Raw genomic sequence first — 16,298 nt, forward strand, 5'->3', positions numbered from 1 at the left:
AGGGGAAACTGGGAAAGGAGAAATTTACATGTAAATAAAGAAAATATCTAATTAAAAAAAAAAAGAGAGAGATTGCATTCTCCTCCCTGAACATCTTCCACAGGCCACCAGGGGGCATCCACACTTTCTAAAATTCTGTCAGAACCCCAGATGGCAGGGACAGTGTGATGTCTGTTGCTGTGTTTCCACCAACTGCTGTCCTGGCTACACTGGTCATATATACACCAAGTAGATGAATTTTCACAAAACATGAATAAAAAGTAAGTTGAGGGAGTAAAGAAAACATTCTAGGTGATATTGTTATCTGTGTATAAAGAAAAAATCCATATAACATTACATACGTGTATATGTGCTTATAACAATGCTTCATATAATAACATATAAGTAATATATAAATGACAATCTGTAGATATAGATAGATAGATAGATAGATAGATAGATAGATAGATAGATAGATGGATGGATGGATGGATGGATGGATGGATGGATAGATAGATAGATAGATAGATAGATAGATAGATAGATAGATAGATCATAGACAAACAGAGACTCCCTTTCCCTAGATAGGTACAGACAAAGTGTTTCTGACACTAGGACACTTGTTTAGAAACACTGATATTCCTTGACATGTTTGCATGAGGCCCCACACACCTCTCTCCTTCTAAAATATGTACACACACACAAACACACACACACACATACACAAACACACACACACACACACCTCCATGCAGAAATGCATCTACAAACACCGTTTTCTCAACCATGCGTGGCAGAGGCTTCTGCCAGGTTGCTGGGGACCACAGAGGAGAACAGAGTCTACCACGCAATACTCTTACCCACAGCTTTTCCCACCACTTTTGACCCTGGCTGTCGTAGTAAATGAGTGTCCAGTTCCTAGGAAAAACTGGTGAAGTCTCTTTAATTTTCAAAATACCTTCACACTAACTGCATGGAGTCTGTTCTTGTTTGTCCTGCTAGCAAAACTAGGCAGCTAAATCTTTAACATCTGCTTTCTCTGTATGCCTGCACAGATCTCTTCCTATGATCCCTGGAGCCTTCCACAGGACCCTCACTCCTGCAGAGCAAGCACTGGGTTGCTTTGTTCTCTTCTGTGCTGAATGAGCAGCAGTAGTATCTCAGAGTGCTCCTGACCAGGCGGGTGACTTGGACCTCTTATTCCCTAACTCCCTCACATCATGCAGGATTTCTACAGGCCTCACAATGACCTCACAAGTCTCAGATGTAGATCTGGAGAGACAAAGGTAAAGATGCAGATGGTTTACTTCACAAGTGTCAGGCTATGCTGCCTAGCAGGTGTGAGAGGTCCCCGGAAGCAATGCAATGAGGATTCCATTTCACTTTTCCTTTTTTTCGATGGTGATGTTATTTTCAGAGAATGAGTTTCCAGATATTCAAAGGATGCAACCAACTGAAGGAAACAACCACCAGTTTATAATAAGGCTCTTCCTTAAATTCAGATGGACAATTAGGAATCCTTCCAGTCCCATGGAAATATGGAATCCAGGCCTCACATGTCACAGGCTCACTTTTTCATGCTGAATTCAGTGGCTGATGAAGATCCCACCCATGAGGCCATCCACAGGACAGCTGCCCACTGAGGAGGTAGGTAACTCTGCACTGGATCCATCCACCTGGGCTCAGCACCAGGCTGTTCAGGATGTGGGTGTCTCCATTTTCCAAATCTTCCTTGGTGATGGAGAAGTTATCCCCACAGGGGCAGGAGTAGAAATATGTCTCCGAGTCCTCGTCATATTGAAAGTCCTTGATCTCCATCTTGTTGTGAAACACCACCATGGTCACCCAGTCGGCATCACATCAGTTTGCCTAGCTGCGCCCAGGCAGGGTAGGCCCAGGCTTCCAGGCCCACTCTGGAGCAGGAACCCCATTTCACTTTTTGTTAGAAACCTACAGCATCCTCTCTTTGTTATGTTTTTCATTTTATGTGTATGAGTGTTTTGCATGTGTACATGCCTGTGCGCTGGTGCCAATGGAGCCAGACGAGGGCATTGGATTGAGAGTCATCTAGCATATAGCCATGTTCTCTATGGTGAAAACCCATAGCTAAAAATTAGCTGAGGTTGGGACTCCAAGTCTGGGTGCTCCTTGCAGGATCCACTGAAGCCTCTGATACTACCAACGAGCAGCTCATCCCTACCCACCCCCCAGCCAGTCCTATTCCCTCTGTCTTTTAGCTCCTGAGAGCATTCTTTGCAATCTCTGCTTCCTAAGAACCAGATCCATGACAGCTATGTAGTTCCTATGCCTGGAATCAACCTCGACTCCCTCTTGCATGTCTTCTGTATTTGGTTTTAAGGCAGTGGCTGTCTACCTTCCTAATACTGTGACCCTCTAATATAGTTCCTCCTGTTGTGTGTGGTGACCCTACACACCCAAAACTATAAAAATATTTTCACTTTTCCCACTTCACAATTGTAATTTTGTTGTTGTCATCAATCATAATGTAAATATCTGATATGCAGATGTATTAGTCAGGGTTCTCTAGAGTCACAGAACTTATGGCAGTCTCTATGTAGTAAAAGAATTTATTGATGACTTGCAGTCTGTAGTCCAACTCCCAACAATCAACTCCCAACAATGGTCGGCAGCAGCTGTGAATGGAAGTCCAAGGATCCAGCAGTTGCTCAGTCCCACAAGGCAAGCAGGTGAAGCAGAGAGAGCCTTCCTTCTTCCAATGTCCTTATATAAGTCTCCAGCAAAAGGTGTGGCCCAGATTAAAGGTGTGGTGGCACACCTTTAATCCTAGATGATCTTGAACTCATAGATCTTCCTATCTTAATCTTCTGGGATTCATAGCCACTATGCCTCAAGATCTCCATGCCAAGATTCAGGTTGGAAACTTGTATCTCTCAGCCTCCAGATTATGGCCACAGATGAGCCTTCTAATTCTGGATTGTAGTTCATTTCAGATATAGTCAAGTTGACAACCAAGAATAGCCACTCCAGCAGGATATCTGCTATGTAGGATAACTGGTAGGCAATTCCAGTAAATGAGTCATCTGACCCCTCCCCATCAAGGGCCAAGACTGACAGGTTGAGAACCACTTTACGTGGCATGCCTGTGAGGCCTGGCTCCTCAGCCCTACTCCTGGTCAAATTCTCTATGGCAGGAAAGTATAGAAAGGAACTCTGGGCTGGAAGCTGGAGATGCAGAAGCCTCTCTCAGTTACTTCTTGGCTGTCTTGGAGATAGGGGGAGTCACCTCCCTTCTTCTTCACTGGTTTCTCCATAAGCAACACAGAAAGCTTACCCAGAACAGAGAAGAAATCAGCTCTTCTCCAATATCAACTGCTCATGTTGAGGCTTTGTGTCTGACTCATGACCCAGGAGTGAGGTAGTGACTGACCTACAGTCACCTCCATCTCACATCTTGAAAGACATTTAATCTTGCTACCTGAGCCTAGAGTCTCTGTGGACATTCCTGACTCTTAGAAAAGCTGTAACGCCAACAGTCAGCTGCCAAGTGCTTTGCCTTTGTTGTACTTGACAATGCCAAGTGCTTTGAACAGGATCGAGTCTTCTACAAAGAGGGATCAGAGGGAGACTGCCTGTCCCCAGGCAGGAAGCATCCTTAACCCAATATTTCCTCTCATGCACTAGCAGCTGAGAGTCTTCTGAGATGCTCAGCTTCTAGGCCCAGTCATGAAGCAGGCTCATGCTTCCCTAACCTGGTTACTGCCAGTCACCAAGCCAGAGACCCAGAGTTCCAGCCCAGATTCAGACTTGACTGGTGAGGTCAAGAAGCTGCATTTCTAACACAAGCTTCACAGCACGTTTGGGAAGCAGTCATTATTTCCCAACTGCCCCAGGGGTGTAGAGAATTCTTTTCCCAAGAAGTAATGTTGAGGGCCTCCATAGAGTGTGAAGCCCCTGATTGATCTTCCTCTGGAAATCACCTATGGGGGCTAAGCTTAAGTTAACACCAAAAGACCCATATCTCAACCCACATGTATGACTGGGGTGATAGAGCCTACAGAGGGGCTGAGCATAAAACAATGGGCAGATCGTGTGTGTGTGTATGTGTGTGTGTGTGTTAGATGCCTCTTAAGAATCAAATACTCACCCATGTGGTATGTTTTTGAAGTTGCCAAAGGGACCCTTGATGCGCTGCCTCAGCTCCTGTGCCCAGCGGATGCCACCTGCCATAGTGGGCATGTTCTTGTGCACAGGAGAGAATCCTGGAGACATGAACAACTACCCTGAAAAGAGAAGTCTGGCCCCCAGCTCCCTCTACCCCAGGGGAGCCTTCTCTAGTTACCCTCACATTGCTGCATCTATTTCTAGACAGAAGTCAAATGCCCCACTAGACCTTTGGGAGAATATAACAGCTCAGAGAATGTGGGTCCTCCACCTAGTCATCCTGATTGAATTGGTCTAGTAGCTGGTCATAATTATTTTTAGGACACCTCAAGAGAGTTTTACATGAACACTGAAGGTTGAGGCAGCAGTCTTAAACAGACAATTTCATCTCTCTGGGACTCACTTTTCTCATTTTAAAAACCAGGGTGGCATCTCCCTCGCTTAATAACAGCCAAAGGTTTCTTTGAGAATTCCATCAGGTTATAAATGGACAAGCCATGTGGATAATGAATTATGTCAGCAGCCTGTGTATTATGATCTTAGTCCACACACTGAATTTACTTCTGTATAAACAGTTATCACAATTTAGCAAAGCTGAGATTTCACCTATCATCAAAACCATTCAGCTTCTCTGGTAAAATGAAAATCGTCCACTCTCTGCTGGCATTTCTAACTCTCGGTTGGAGCTGAGAGGGGACAGTCCCTTCACCTCACCCTGAGCTCCATTGCAGAAGTGTGGCAGCTCCAGACTTTATTAACTGTACACTCTATCTTCCACACTTGAAAGTGGAACATGAGTTTATTTTGGGCATGTTTCTTGAGTCCTCACTATATGGACAGCCAGTGTGTGGGGTCTGCTTGAGAGGTCAAAGAAGTGACACTTAGAGGTGATTGGTTTCAGCATGAGAGCCAGCCTCCACTAAAGATGAAAAGAATGGCCACCAAAGGACTGTGGCCAACAGCTCCAAGGGCAGGTGGATGGGGGAGACAGGGCCGAGCCACACATCTGCCAAGTGACTGTCCCTCATCAGGTTCCTAGTAGTCTAGCAGTTTCTCCCTCCCGTGGCATAGTGGCTACAGCAGTGTAAGGGACAGAGAACTTCTTTTTCAGGCTTGTAAAATGTACACTGGTTTATGATGACAATTAACCGGTGTGGCCACAAAGATCCATCAACTCACCCATCATGCCAAAGCCACAGGTGATCACTGGTGGTCAAGATTTCACTGATCTAGGTTACCCTGGCAACCTCAGCCTCCCACACTGAGAAATGAAATGCACAGTTCAGTGAACTCTACAATCACCCAAGATGATCTGGTGTTTCCACCAAATGGACTATGCCGGTGGCTGTCAGAGGACACTGCAGAGCCATATGTGGATAGTTAAATAAAGGATGAGTACCTTCTACCCATCCCAGTAATGGAACACACCCCACCCATACCCCTGGCAACCACCCTACCATGTTCTGTCTCCTCCTGGATGTGCTGACTGTAGATGACCCTCACAGCATCCAGTTCTGTGCTGAACATTCGGATGAGGGCCAGGTATTTGTGTGACATATCCTGTGCTACCAGGGGTCTTTCGATGAGGGTTCCTGTGATGTCCAGTAGCTGTAGAGAGGGGGAGATAATGAGGGTATGCATGCACTTAACCTTTCTAAGGCTGCAAAACTTCTGCTTCCTGTTTGATTAGTTTTCTTCTTCTTTCTATGTCTGAGTACAGGAGGGATACACATATGTTATGGTGGAATGCAGCTGTACCACCAGCATGTGGATATCTGGAACCTTCCTCCTCTCCTTTCTTGGATTCTTAGTTGTTCTGAGGGAAGGCTAAGAATAGTGGTTTGGTGAGAGTTCTCACTGTGTGGCTCAGGCTTGGCCTGGAACTCATGATCCTTCTGCCTCAGCGTTCTCAGTTCTGGGATTGCTGCTCCTCTGTTTCACTACACCTAGCCTTTCTTTTGTCCTGCCGGGTATCCTACCATGCATTATTCTGTTGCAAGGATCTAAATTAAATGCAAGTCAAGGACACCATCAAGGTATATTGAATACAGAAGATATGACACAGGAGAGAGGTGGTGATGGAAAGAGACAGAAGAAAAAAGTTTCAGGAATCAGCTGCCATATCAATCACAGGCATAGCAATTTGAAGTATTTTTTTGTACATTATACTCAGGCCTAGGCATCTCCTAAATCAACAGAAAATAGAAATGATTTAATGATACTTGGACTGTGATTTTCAACTGTGATGCTGCCTGAGACTAAGCCATTTAGGGATTCAGCTGTATTGGTATATATACTCCTCCTCCTAAACCTGAATCCAGTTAAAACTGGGCTTGGCAACCTTCTTAGTCCTGTGACTCCTAAATACAGTTTCTCATGTTGTGGTGACCCTGAACACAACACCACTTGCATTGCTACTTCATAGTTGTAATTTTGCTACTGTGATTTGTTGTAATGTAAATATTTTTGGAGGTAGAGGCTTACCAAGGGGGTTGGGACCCACAGGTTGAGAATCACTGAATTATGTGCTCTCATCTCTACTTCATACTTCAAGTCAGAGGTCCACCCAGACAGCAGCACACAACCAAACTTGGTTCATGGCCTTGGTTCATGGGATACTTTTCAAAAGAGTTTTTTGAAAGAAAGAAAGAAAGAAAGAAAGAAAGAGAGAGAGAGAGAGAGAGAGAGAGAGAGAGAAAGAAAGAAAGAGAGAAAAAGAGAAAGAGAGAGAGAGAAGAAAGAAAGGAAGGAAGAAAGGAAGGAAGAAAGAAACAGACAAACAAAGAAACATAAAGAAACAGAGTGGGGTAACTATGAAAATATATGCTCACAGTTTAAAATAGTTATTCTCTGAGTCTTTGCAGAAAAAACAAAAGCTGCTATGGCTGCTTTAAGTCAATGAAAATGAGAATAGAGTTATAATGTTAGGTTCTATCCACAAATCCTAACACTGGAGCAAAATAGGCCCCTGTGTCCAAGACCCCCAAATATTACCAGCTCATTTCCCACCAAGCCATTCCCTCACTACTTTTCAGACTAACCTTCAAAGCCTGCAGAAGGGGAGAGAGGGCAAGTGTCATGATCTGGTTGCTTGGTTCAAAATCTCAGGTTGTTCTAGAAAGTCCTGGGTTTCCAAGCCATGCCATGGGTAATAGCTGAACACAGAGACAATGCAATGGGGGTGGGGCAGATCCTATATCAGCTATCTCCCAGTGTAGCATGAAGTCTTTCCCCAATGATTCCAGGTGTACTCTGAGCCTATATAAAGGTGCTGGACCTTTTCTAAGGAAGTCTGTAGGGGCAACATTTTCTCTATAAGCAGATACAGAATGGAAAGCAGTAGATCATGTGTGTGTGTGTGTGTGTGTGTGTGTGTGTGTGTGTGTGTGTGTATGTGTGTGTCCCCATGCATGCACATGCATGTGTATACACAGGCCAGAGGACCAACTCAAGGATCATTCCCCCAAGTACTATTTACTATTATTATTTTAAACAAGATCTCTCACTGGCTTAGAACTCAGCATGTAGGCTAGGTTGTCCAGCTATGGATATTCACTTGACTCTATATTTTCAGCACTGTGAAAGCAAGCCTGATTTATTTCTGGGAATTGAACTCAGGTCCTTGTGTTTGGAAAATGAACATTTTACTAACTGAGAAAGCAGCTCCCCTTTGATGATGGTATAAGAGAGCAACTGTGTTCTGTGCATGCCCTGCTGTGTTAGGGACTCAAACTTCCTGTTAAGAATGTACCCTCAGAGCTCCCAGGGACTAAAGTCTAACCAAAGGGTACACATTGGGGGACTCATGGCTCCAGTAGCATGTGTATAGCAAAGGATGGCCAAGTCGGTCATCAATGGGAGGAGGGGACCTTGGCCCTGTGAAGGTTCTATGCCCCAGTGTAGGGGAATGCTAGGGCCAGGAAGTGGGAGAGGGTGGCGTGGTGAGCAGGGGGAGGGGGAAGGAAACAAGGGATTGCTTTAGTTTTTAGGGTTTTTTAAATTTATTTATTTTTCTTATTTTATTTTTTTTCTTTTTTCTTTTGGAGGGGAACCTGGGAAAGGAGATATTGTAAATAAAGAAAACATCTAATAATAATAATAAAAAGAATATGCAGACAAGGTGGCTGATAAACCACTGTGGCCATCTTGTAGCACTGACTTGAGGACTTCAACTTGCATGTCCTCTGGCCATGACTTCCCAGCTACATATAATATTCGATGACTGTGGAGTGGTAACAGGAGTTAAGTGATCTCCCTGGCCAGCTCCCCAAATTCTAACAATTTCTTATTTGTGTTAATTTATATCCACTGGAATATTTGCACTGGGTGAAGAAGGAGGGAAGGTGTTAATTTTTCTATTTGTGAGATGACCAAAAGAGAGAAACATACTGGTCAGGAGGGCCTGGCTGGCTGTGGTTTCCCTAGCAGTTTCCAAGAGCAGTTAAGAAGAGTTAGGGCTAGATAAGGGATAAGCTTTTATGAAAACACTCTGAGAGTCTGGCTGCAAACAAAGATGTTTTGGGACTAGGGCCAAGGCTATAAAGGGTTCATTGCTCTTTTGTCTAGAATACTTACTCCGTATGTTTTCAAGAGCTGAACATTCTAAAACCTGTAGATAAAAGACATGCTCCTTGGATAAATGTAGATGTTTTCATGATGGGAGCATTTCAAAGAGCATTAGAAAGACCCAAAACACCTTCCTAATAGAAGAACTTGTACCTCTAGATACAAAGGCTCATTCTTTTTGTCTAGAACTTTTTATTCCATATATTTTCAAGAACTGAAATTTTAAAAACCTGTAGACAAGAGATATGCTCCTTGGGTAAATATAGATATTCATTATGGAGCATCCAAAGAACATCAGAAAGGCCACAAAGCCCTTCCCTGTAGAAGGACTTCTGAAAGCACCTCTAGACATAAAGGACTAACATGTATCAGTGTCACAGGCAGAGTAATAGGGAGGAACCCAGTGCATTACACGAACGGCCTCGGAATAGCATGTGCAGAGAAATTCCAAGGACTGGAGAGAGCAGTCTCTATAGCTTCACATTGTATCAGGTGCTGAGTCATGTCAGTTAATGGTATATACAGGATTAGTCTATGGACAGTTGTAAACCATTCATGATGTTTAAAGAAGGATTGCTGGAGTCATGGTGGGTGAGTCACTAAATAACAAATGTTTATTAAATACCACACACACACACACACACACACACACACACACACACACAGGACAGTAAATGAAGTACAGCATACTTGGGTTATTTAATATTCTAGAAAAGCACAGACTTGCTCAACCAGTTTATGCCTCTTTGACAATTGTTCTATAAATCATTTAGTCTCTGTTTCAATATTTTTAATAACTAGAAATGTAACTTCTTCAGAAACTTCATTTTGAACAACATTGATGAAAACATCTCTTCTCTTTTGAGCCAAAATGCCCCCTTTCTCTGTGACTATCTCTTAAATCAAGTCCTTGAGGCATTAGGCCTCTCCACACAGTTCACCAGAGACCTCTCCCAACCTACTGAATCCTACAGCACCCCAATTATGTAGCCACTTATGCTCTCACCATTCAAAACCATCTCTCTATTCTTACCACCTGATATGGGGTAAACAGGACCAGGGCAAGAGTTAGACCACCTACTGGTGCCTGGATCCTGTAAGCCCCTTCTTCATAAAAGCTGTGCTCAAGGCTAAGTCAATCTTGCCTTAGTAGTTAAGCAGTCTTAATACTTCTGAGCCATGGCTTCAGGACAGTCACCATACTGCACCTTTTCACTCTTATGACCCTCCTGATAGATGCAAGGAATCTAAAAAGAGCACTGACATTTTCAAGGTATTTTAAAACTTTTAAGAAAGCATAAATGATCTGCTTGAGAAGCCCAATTATATATGCTCATTGACCCCTCCCCTCAGGAGGGGATGTTTACAGGAAGGAATTAGAAGGGCACACTTATTATCCTCTGACGAGACCTGAGGAGGACACACAGGTGAGACTTCTGCTCCACTTGCACCAACCTTAAAGGCATGCTCCACATCAGGTGCATCATCAAAAGCTTGAATTAAGATAGTCCCCAGTCTCCGGTCAAGATCTTCTACTCTCTTGTTAAACTCACAGACATCGTTTTCAAATTCCTGAGGAGAGACATCACAAGTATGTGAGAAAACCATGTTTTTCTACAACCCAATCTCAGCAGAGCCTTGGCTGCTAACTTTGTGCTGAAACCAGTCATACCAAAGATTTATTTAATTCTCTAAACCTCACCACATGTCCTAGTTTGCTCCTTTGTTGCTGTGATAAAACACTGAACGAAACCAACTTGGGGATGAGAAGGTTCATTTGATTTACACATCTATATCACAGTCCATCATTAAAGGAAATTGGAACAGGAACTTCAAGCAGAAACCTGGAGGCAGGGACTAAGGGAGAAGCCATGAAGGAAAGCTGTGCATAGGCTTTGGTTTTTTTAGCTTGCTTAGCTGTATAATACAGACAAGACCTACTTGCTTAGGGCTGGTAGTGCCCATAGTGGGCTGGGCCCTCCTGCACCAAACATTCAAGAGAATGCCCCCAGAGACCTGTTCAGAGGCCAATGTAATGGAAGCAATTCTCCAACTGGGTTTTCTTCTTCCTAGGAATGAATGTCTAGGTATGTTTGTCAAGTTGACAAAACCTAACTATAACATCCTGGGAGCGTGATGCTCTGGCCAAAATGGTGCAGTTGAATCAAACAAAGTTGGCATCCACTTGCCTTCCTTACCCGTGCCCCTCTCTTCCATTTCTGAGCCCCTTTCTATTCTGTCCAGTGTCAGCTCATATTACTCTAAAGATTATTGAAGCAGCAGCAGCCCCAGGGTCACAATCTTCTTGTCTTCCTCCCTCAATTCAAAATGCAGCTCTTTTTCAGAGCCTCTAAATTAATGTAGTCTTTAGAAGGAAAGTAAACTAATTAAAATAATACACACTATTCCTTCCAAATATACCTTAATTGGCTGAGACGGCAATTAGCCATTGTTCTTAAGTTTCTTAATTTAGCAAATAAAAACACAGGGTACACAGCTAAATCTGAGTTGCAGACAAACAATTAAATTTCAGAAAATACAAGTGTCTCTTATTTATTGTTCTTTATCTGACAATCCTAAGCATGCCTCACTTCTTAGGATGTAGCAAATTTCAAGAAAACTTCGATGGCTCAATGCTCTAATTTGTACAAATACTATTTATTATTATTGTTTTACAGGAGTAATGGGTGTTCTTATTTTACATTTTAAAGATTTATTCCTTTTTATTTATGTGTAAAAGTCTGTCTGTGTAGTATGCATGTCAGTGCAGGTGCCTGCAAAGGCTTGAAAAAGGTGTCAGATCTTGGAATGGAGGTTGCAAGTGGTGTGAACTGCCCAGTGTGGGCACTGGGGACTGAACTCAGATTTTGCACAATAGCCATCACTTCAGCCCCCATGTTCACATTTTTTTAAAAAAAACAAAGAAAAGTAGGAAAATATGGGACATTTATACTTTTTAGCTACATTGGCATTGTGGTATTATGATATGCTTTCATACATTTATTCCATATATATATATATATATATATATAAATGTATATGTATTGTATGATATATGTATATATTACATATACATACATATAAATACATATAAAATACATACATATAAAATACATATAAAATACATATAAATACATATAAAATAAATAGGATAATGAGATTTTATACAGTTGTAAACCCATCATATGTAATATATGTATAATATATTATTTATATATATGCACATACATTCCCTTTTGTAATCTATCTTCCTTTTTCTTTTATATGTCCAACTAATGGAATTTTGATTAAGTCCTGTCCCCCTGGATCTGGCCAACAAGTTTCCCTGGAAGCTGAATGTGCTAATAACAAACTCCTGCCCTAATTTCTTCTTTTCCTCCTAGATTATAATTTCTTCTTATGTAATCCTGCCCTTCTTTGGGGAGTTCCTATTCCCTTTCTTTTTCTCCAGGACTTGACTTTGGGGAATCATGGGTGAAACCTGGACTCTGTGCCCTGACTTCAGAAAGTTCTTCCCTGCCTTTGCTTATCTAGAGTGGCCTTCCTCTATTTAACCTTGAGCCACCAATAAAATTCTACCAATATGCATGGCCTTTGTTTGGCAGTTTGTGCTTGAAACTTAGAGTTTATTTGTAACCTTATTGAATATAATTGGTAAAACAGTGTGTTTAAGCCGTACATTGATGTTTTGATCCCTGTTCAACACTGTGAAATGATCAACACAAAGGACCTACCATGAGTGGTAGGCTTAGCATGAGTTTTTATTTAAAATCCATGATAATTCATCACCTCATATAACTAACAGTTGTGTGTGTGTGCACACACACCCTGAGAACTAGCCCATCAGCAGACTTCAGATGCACAATATAGTGTTATTAACTATGATCACCACACTGTACGTTATATCTGTAGAAACCACTCACCCTACACCAAGAACACTTTGTATTCATTAACCAACTCCTCCCATTTCCCTTTTGGTCAGCCCAATGGCAAGGTTCATTCTAGTCAAGTATGTATACCTAACAATGTGACTATATTAGATCCCAGCTTTAAGTAAGGTCACAAAGTATTTGTACCTTTGCAAATAGTCTACTTTGCTCAGCTTAAACCTTTAAAGCCTTAAAGGAGCCACTACTTTTCCTGTCTTCCCCTGCCAACAACTCTTAATAGTATTAGTTTGGAGCAGTCAATGGCTGGGTCCTTTCTGATTTATCTAGCTGCATACAGAATAGTTAGGATCTTCCTGTTGACACAGGAATGACAATTTCTCCTGATAACAATAATCAACAACAAAACCACTAGGACCACAGAGCCATATGGACTTCTTATGGAAAAAACATAAAGCTCATAAATGTTTGAGTGCTGCAGTTAGAGGCAGCTAAAGAAGGATCAAGATTTGTAGTTTAGCCCCTCCAAGTCCTACCGTGCCCTTGGGGTCCAAACAGTCATAGGAGCACTCCAAGAAGACTTTGTACATCTCCTCAAATTCCTCATGCATTTGTTGGACTTTCTGACTCAGAGAGTTTCCTCTGAGGCCACTGAACTCAAGCTTTTCCAGATTGTTGAAATCCAAGGCTGTCTTCAGAAGATCCTATCAGGACAGTTCACAAAACCATTGAAGGGATCATCACCACTCTCCCTCTCCCCTCTAGATGGAGGAGACAAAAGTTACAGGTATGGTGGCTCCTTAGGAAAATACAATGTCTGGTTACGTTTTTAGCCTTATTATTAGAATGGGTTGGTTAAACTCCATAACAAACTGAAGGAACAATACAGATAGCATGGATCACACAAGCCAGAATAAAGAAATAAATCATGAAATGTATGTTCAGCATCACTGTGTTCTACTACAAATTACAAAAGATCATCATAACTTGTATGTTTTGTGTGGATTTTTATTCAAAGTGTCAGTGTCAAGCCAGACATGATGATGCCTGCCTGAACTTCAGGCATTGAGGAGACAGAGGCAGGAAGATCAAAGCCAGGCTGTTTGTAATAGTGAATTCAAGGCCTCATGTTCAAGAGGATAGAGGTAAAAAGTAACCCTGAAACAGCCCAGATGACCAGTTCAGAAGGTGGCTCTAGCCTTCTTGCAACTCCCTCTATCATATAAGACCCCAATCCCAACACACACATAAGTTTTCTTGGCACACCAAGCCACGTTGCCATCTCAGTGACAGAAGGTAGATACTTACCATCTCTTTCCTGAGTTTTTCCATCTGGTGCAGGGCAGTGGTAACACTCAACACTGCAGTGAGAACTAGCTTGGGTTGGTGAAGGCATAGGACTGAAATGGCTTCCAGGACACCATATGAATTACTGTCATCATTGACACCACATCCCAGCTGTGCTCAGAATTAAGTGGCAGATGGATGCAACAGCCCCAAAGCCTTGGGATAGAATCCCTCCCAAGCCTATGGAAACCATGTCATGTCTCATAGTAGGGATGTCTTCTGAGCATGCTGTATAGGGAAGATTGAATTCATCCCTTGTGAGGGCACGCCTAAAATCACAAAACCTCCAAACCAAGATCCAAGATGCGTTTGCTGTCAGAAGCTCTCAGTCTATGTACATGTTTTACACACACACACACACACACACACACACAGAGGGGGGAGGGAGGGAGAGAGGGAAGGAGAGAGAGAGAGAGAGAGAGAGAGAGAGAGAGAGAGAGAGAGAGAGAGAGAGAGAGAGAGAGAGGTTATAACTGTCATTCTGTAAACAGTTTGTGAGGAGCCCTGAGAAGACCCTCTGAAATCAAGAAGTTGGAATGGGAAAAGCAAGTTACAGCACCATACCTCAGCTGTGAGGCCGTAGAAGTCCTGCCTCTACTCCAGAACTTCCCATGGCCAGTGGTCACTGCTGCTACTTACACCAGGTCCAAAAGGAATGACAGAGGCACAGCTGTGAGGAGGAGCACCAACTCCTCACACTACCAGGAAGTCACCCATACAACCTCTGGCAACCACTCAGAAGTCAATTCATTCAGCCATACTTAGGCATGATCAACAGAAAAGGCAGGGAGGGTAGAGACAGCACCAAGGAAGAGTCAAGATCATCAGGATCAGAGCTCCCACCTCCTTATATGCACCATATGAGCATATGCATGGGTGTGCTTTTTAGGGAATCACTACCCTAAAATATTAGGATTTATGTTAGAGAGAGCACTCCTCTCTAGCATAGTGAAGCCTCCAGTTCTATCTTTGATACTAGAAAATGGAGAAAGGCTAAGAAGAAGGAAGGAAGAGAAGGAGGAGGAAAAGAAAACACTTCAAGACATCAGTATAGGATATGGCTCTTTGGATAAAACATCCAACGCAGAGGACACAGTTCAAGCAATGAGAGCATATCAGTAGTGATGAAGAGATTGCAGAGCTGCTACACGGCAAAGGGAGCAGTCTATGGAGTGAGGAGACAGAGCAAGGAGAAGTGGTGGACCCACAAAGTATTTACAAGTGATTCCCCTGTTGGAAAATGAATACTCAGAGCATATAAGGAACTTAGTAACCCAAAGCCAAATAATCCAATTATAAATTGGATAAAGTACACAAATTAGACACTTCCTGCAAAAAGAAATTGTATGAAAAGCAAAGCAAGGGTTAGAATGACCAAGGATGTCTCAGTGTTGGCTATAGAGACTACACATGATGCAGTAGAATTAAAAAAAAGATATCTTTTGTGTATTGAAAGAATCCAATTGTCAGCCCAGAACACAGGAAGATAGTAATACTATGTGCAGCTTTTGATAAGAGAATGTTCATGCAGTGATATTTTTGCATAATCACTAAAGGAGTGGAGGTAGCATATACAGCCCAAGTCCACAAAGCCAGCCTAATACTTTTACCTGAAGAGAAGGAGAGTTTGAATCATGGAAGAACACAGAAAAGCGTCTGTCTGTTGACAATGTCTTATTCTTGTGGGAGTGGGATAGTTTGCATCATCATTATTCATTAAAAGTTTACATTTACCTTTTGTTTAAAAAAAGAAAAAAATCAGGAGCCTTTCAAATTCATGAAAAAATGTTTAACTTTACAAACTGTTAAGGAAACTTAACTTAAAATCACTATGAGATGGCTAACCACAGTTAGGATGTCTGGAATCCAAAAGACACAAGCTAACAAATGTAAAGAGTTTAATAAGCCAACAAGAGAGAGCAGTATGGAGGGTCAACCAATCAACTGAAGATGGATCTACTATAGGACCTCCCCATTTCTTTCCACATAAGTATCTGAAGGAAATGATTTCAGCGTAATAAAGAGGCACCAGCATGCCCATATTTATTGCTTCACTATTCACAACTGATGAAATAGGGAATGACCTTCATGTCCATCAGCTAGTGAATGGGTGAAACTTGGTAAAAATGATGGCACTCTATTATATGTGCCAATGTCTATAGAACTGTAGGACATATATGGAGTAAAATAACAGATGCAGGAAGACAAATAAGTCATGTTCTGTCACATGTGGATGCTTAAAATGATGCAATCCAATAGTGCAGTGGTGACTCCTAGACACAGAGAAGGTCACAGCGAGGGTGGGGGTGGAGGCTTGATAATAGGGACACAAGCACAAACAGATAGGACTAAGGTCTAGTACTCCCACATAATGGT

The 16,298-nt window shown here is 42.3% G+C and overlaps 1 protein-coding gene across 1 annotated transcript in view; it reads right to left on the minus strand.

Moving 5' to 3' along the window:
• Positions 1-16,298, minus strand: part of Dnah9 (dynein axonemal heavy chain 9) — a 335,545-nt gene that overhangs the window by 287,874 nt on the left and 31,373 nt on the right. The window contains exons 7-10 of the mRNA XM_031353939.1: positions 13,112-13,279; positions 10,144-10,260; positions 5,580-5,730; positions 4,106-4,220 (exon numbers count right to left, since the gene is read on the minus strand). Of these exons, the coding sequence (XP_031209799.1) occupies positions 4,106-4,220; positions 5,580-5,730; positions 10,144-10,260; positions 13,112-13,279 (551 nt within the window). The remainder of the gene's footprint in view (positions 1-4,105; positions 4,221-5,579; positions 5,731-10,143; positions 10,261-13,111; positions 13,280-16,298) is intronic.

Source organism: Mastomys coucha, unplaced genomic scaffold (genome assembly GCF_008632895.1).
Source record: "Mastomys coucha isolate ucsf_1 unplaced genomic scaffold, UCSF_Mcou_1 pScaffold5, whole genome shotgun sequence".
Lineage (NCBI taxonomy): Eukaryota > Metazoa > Chordata > Mammalia > Rodentia > Muridae > Mastomys > Mastomys coucha.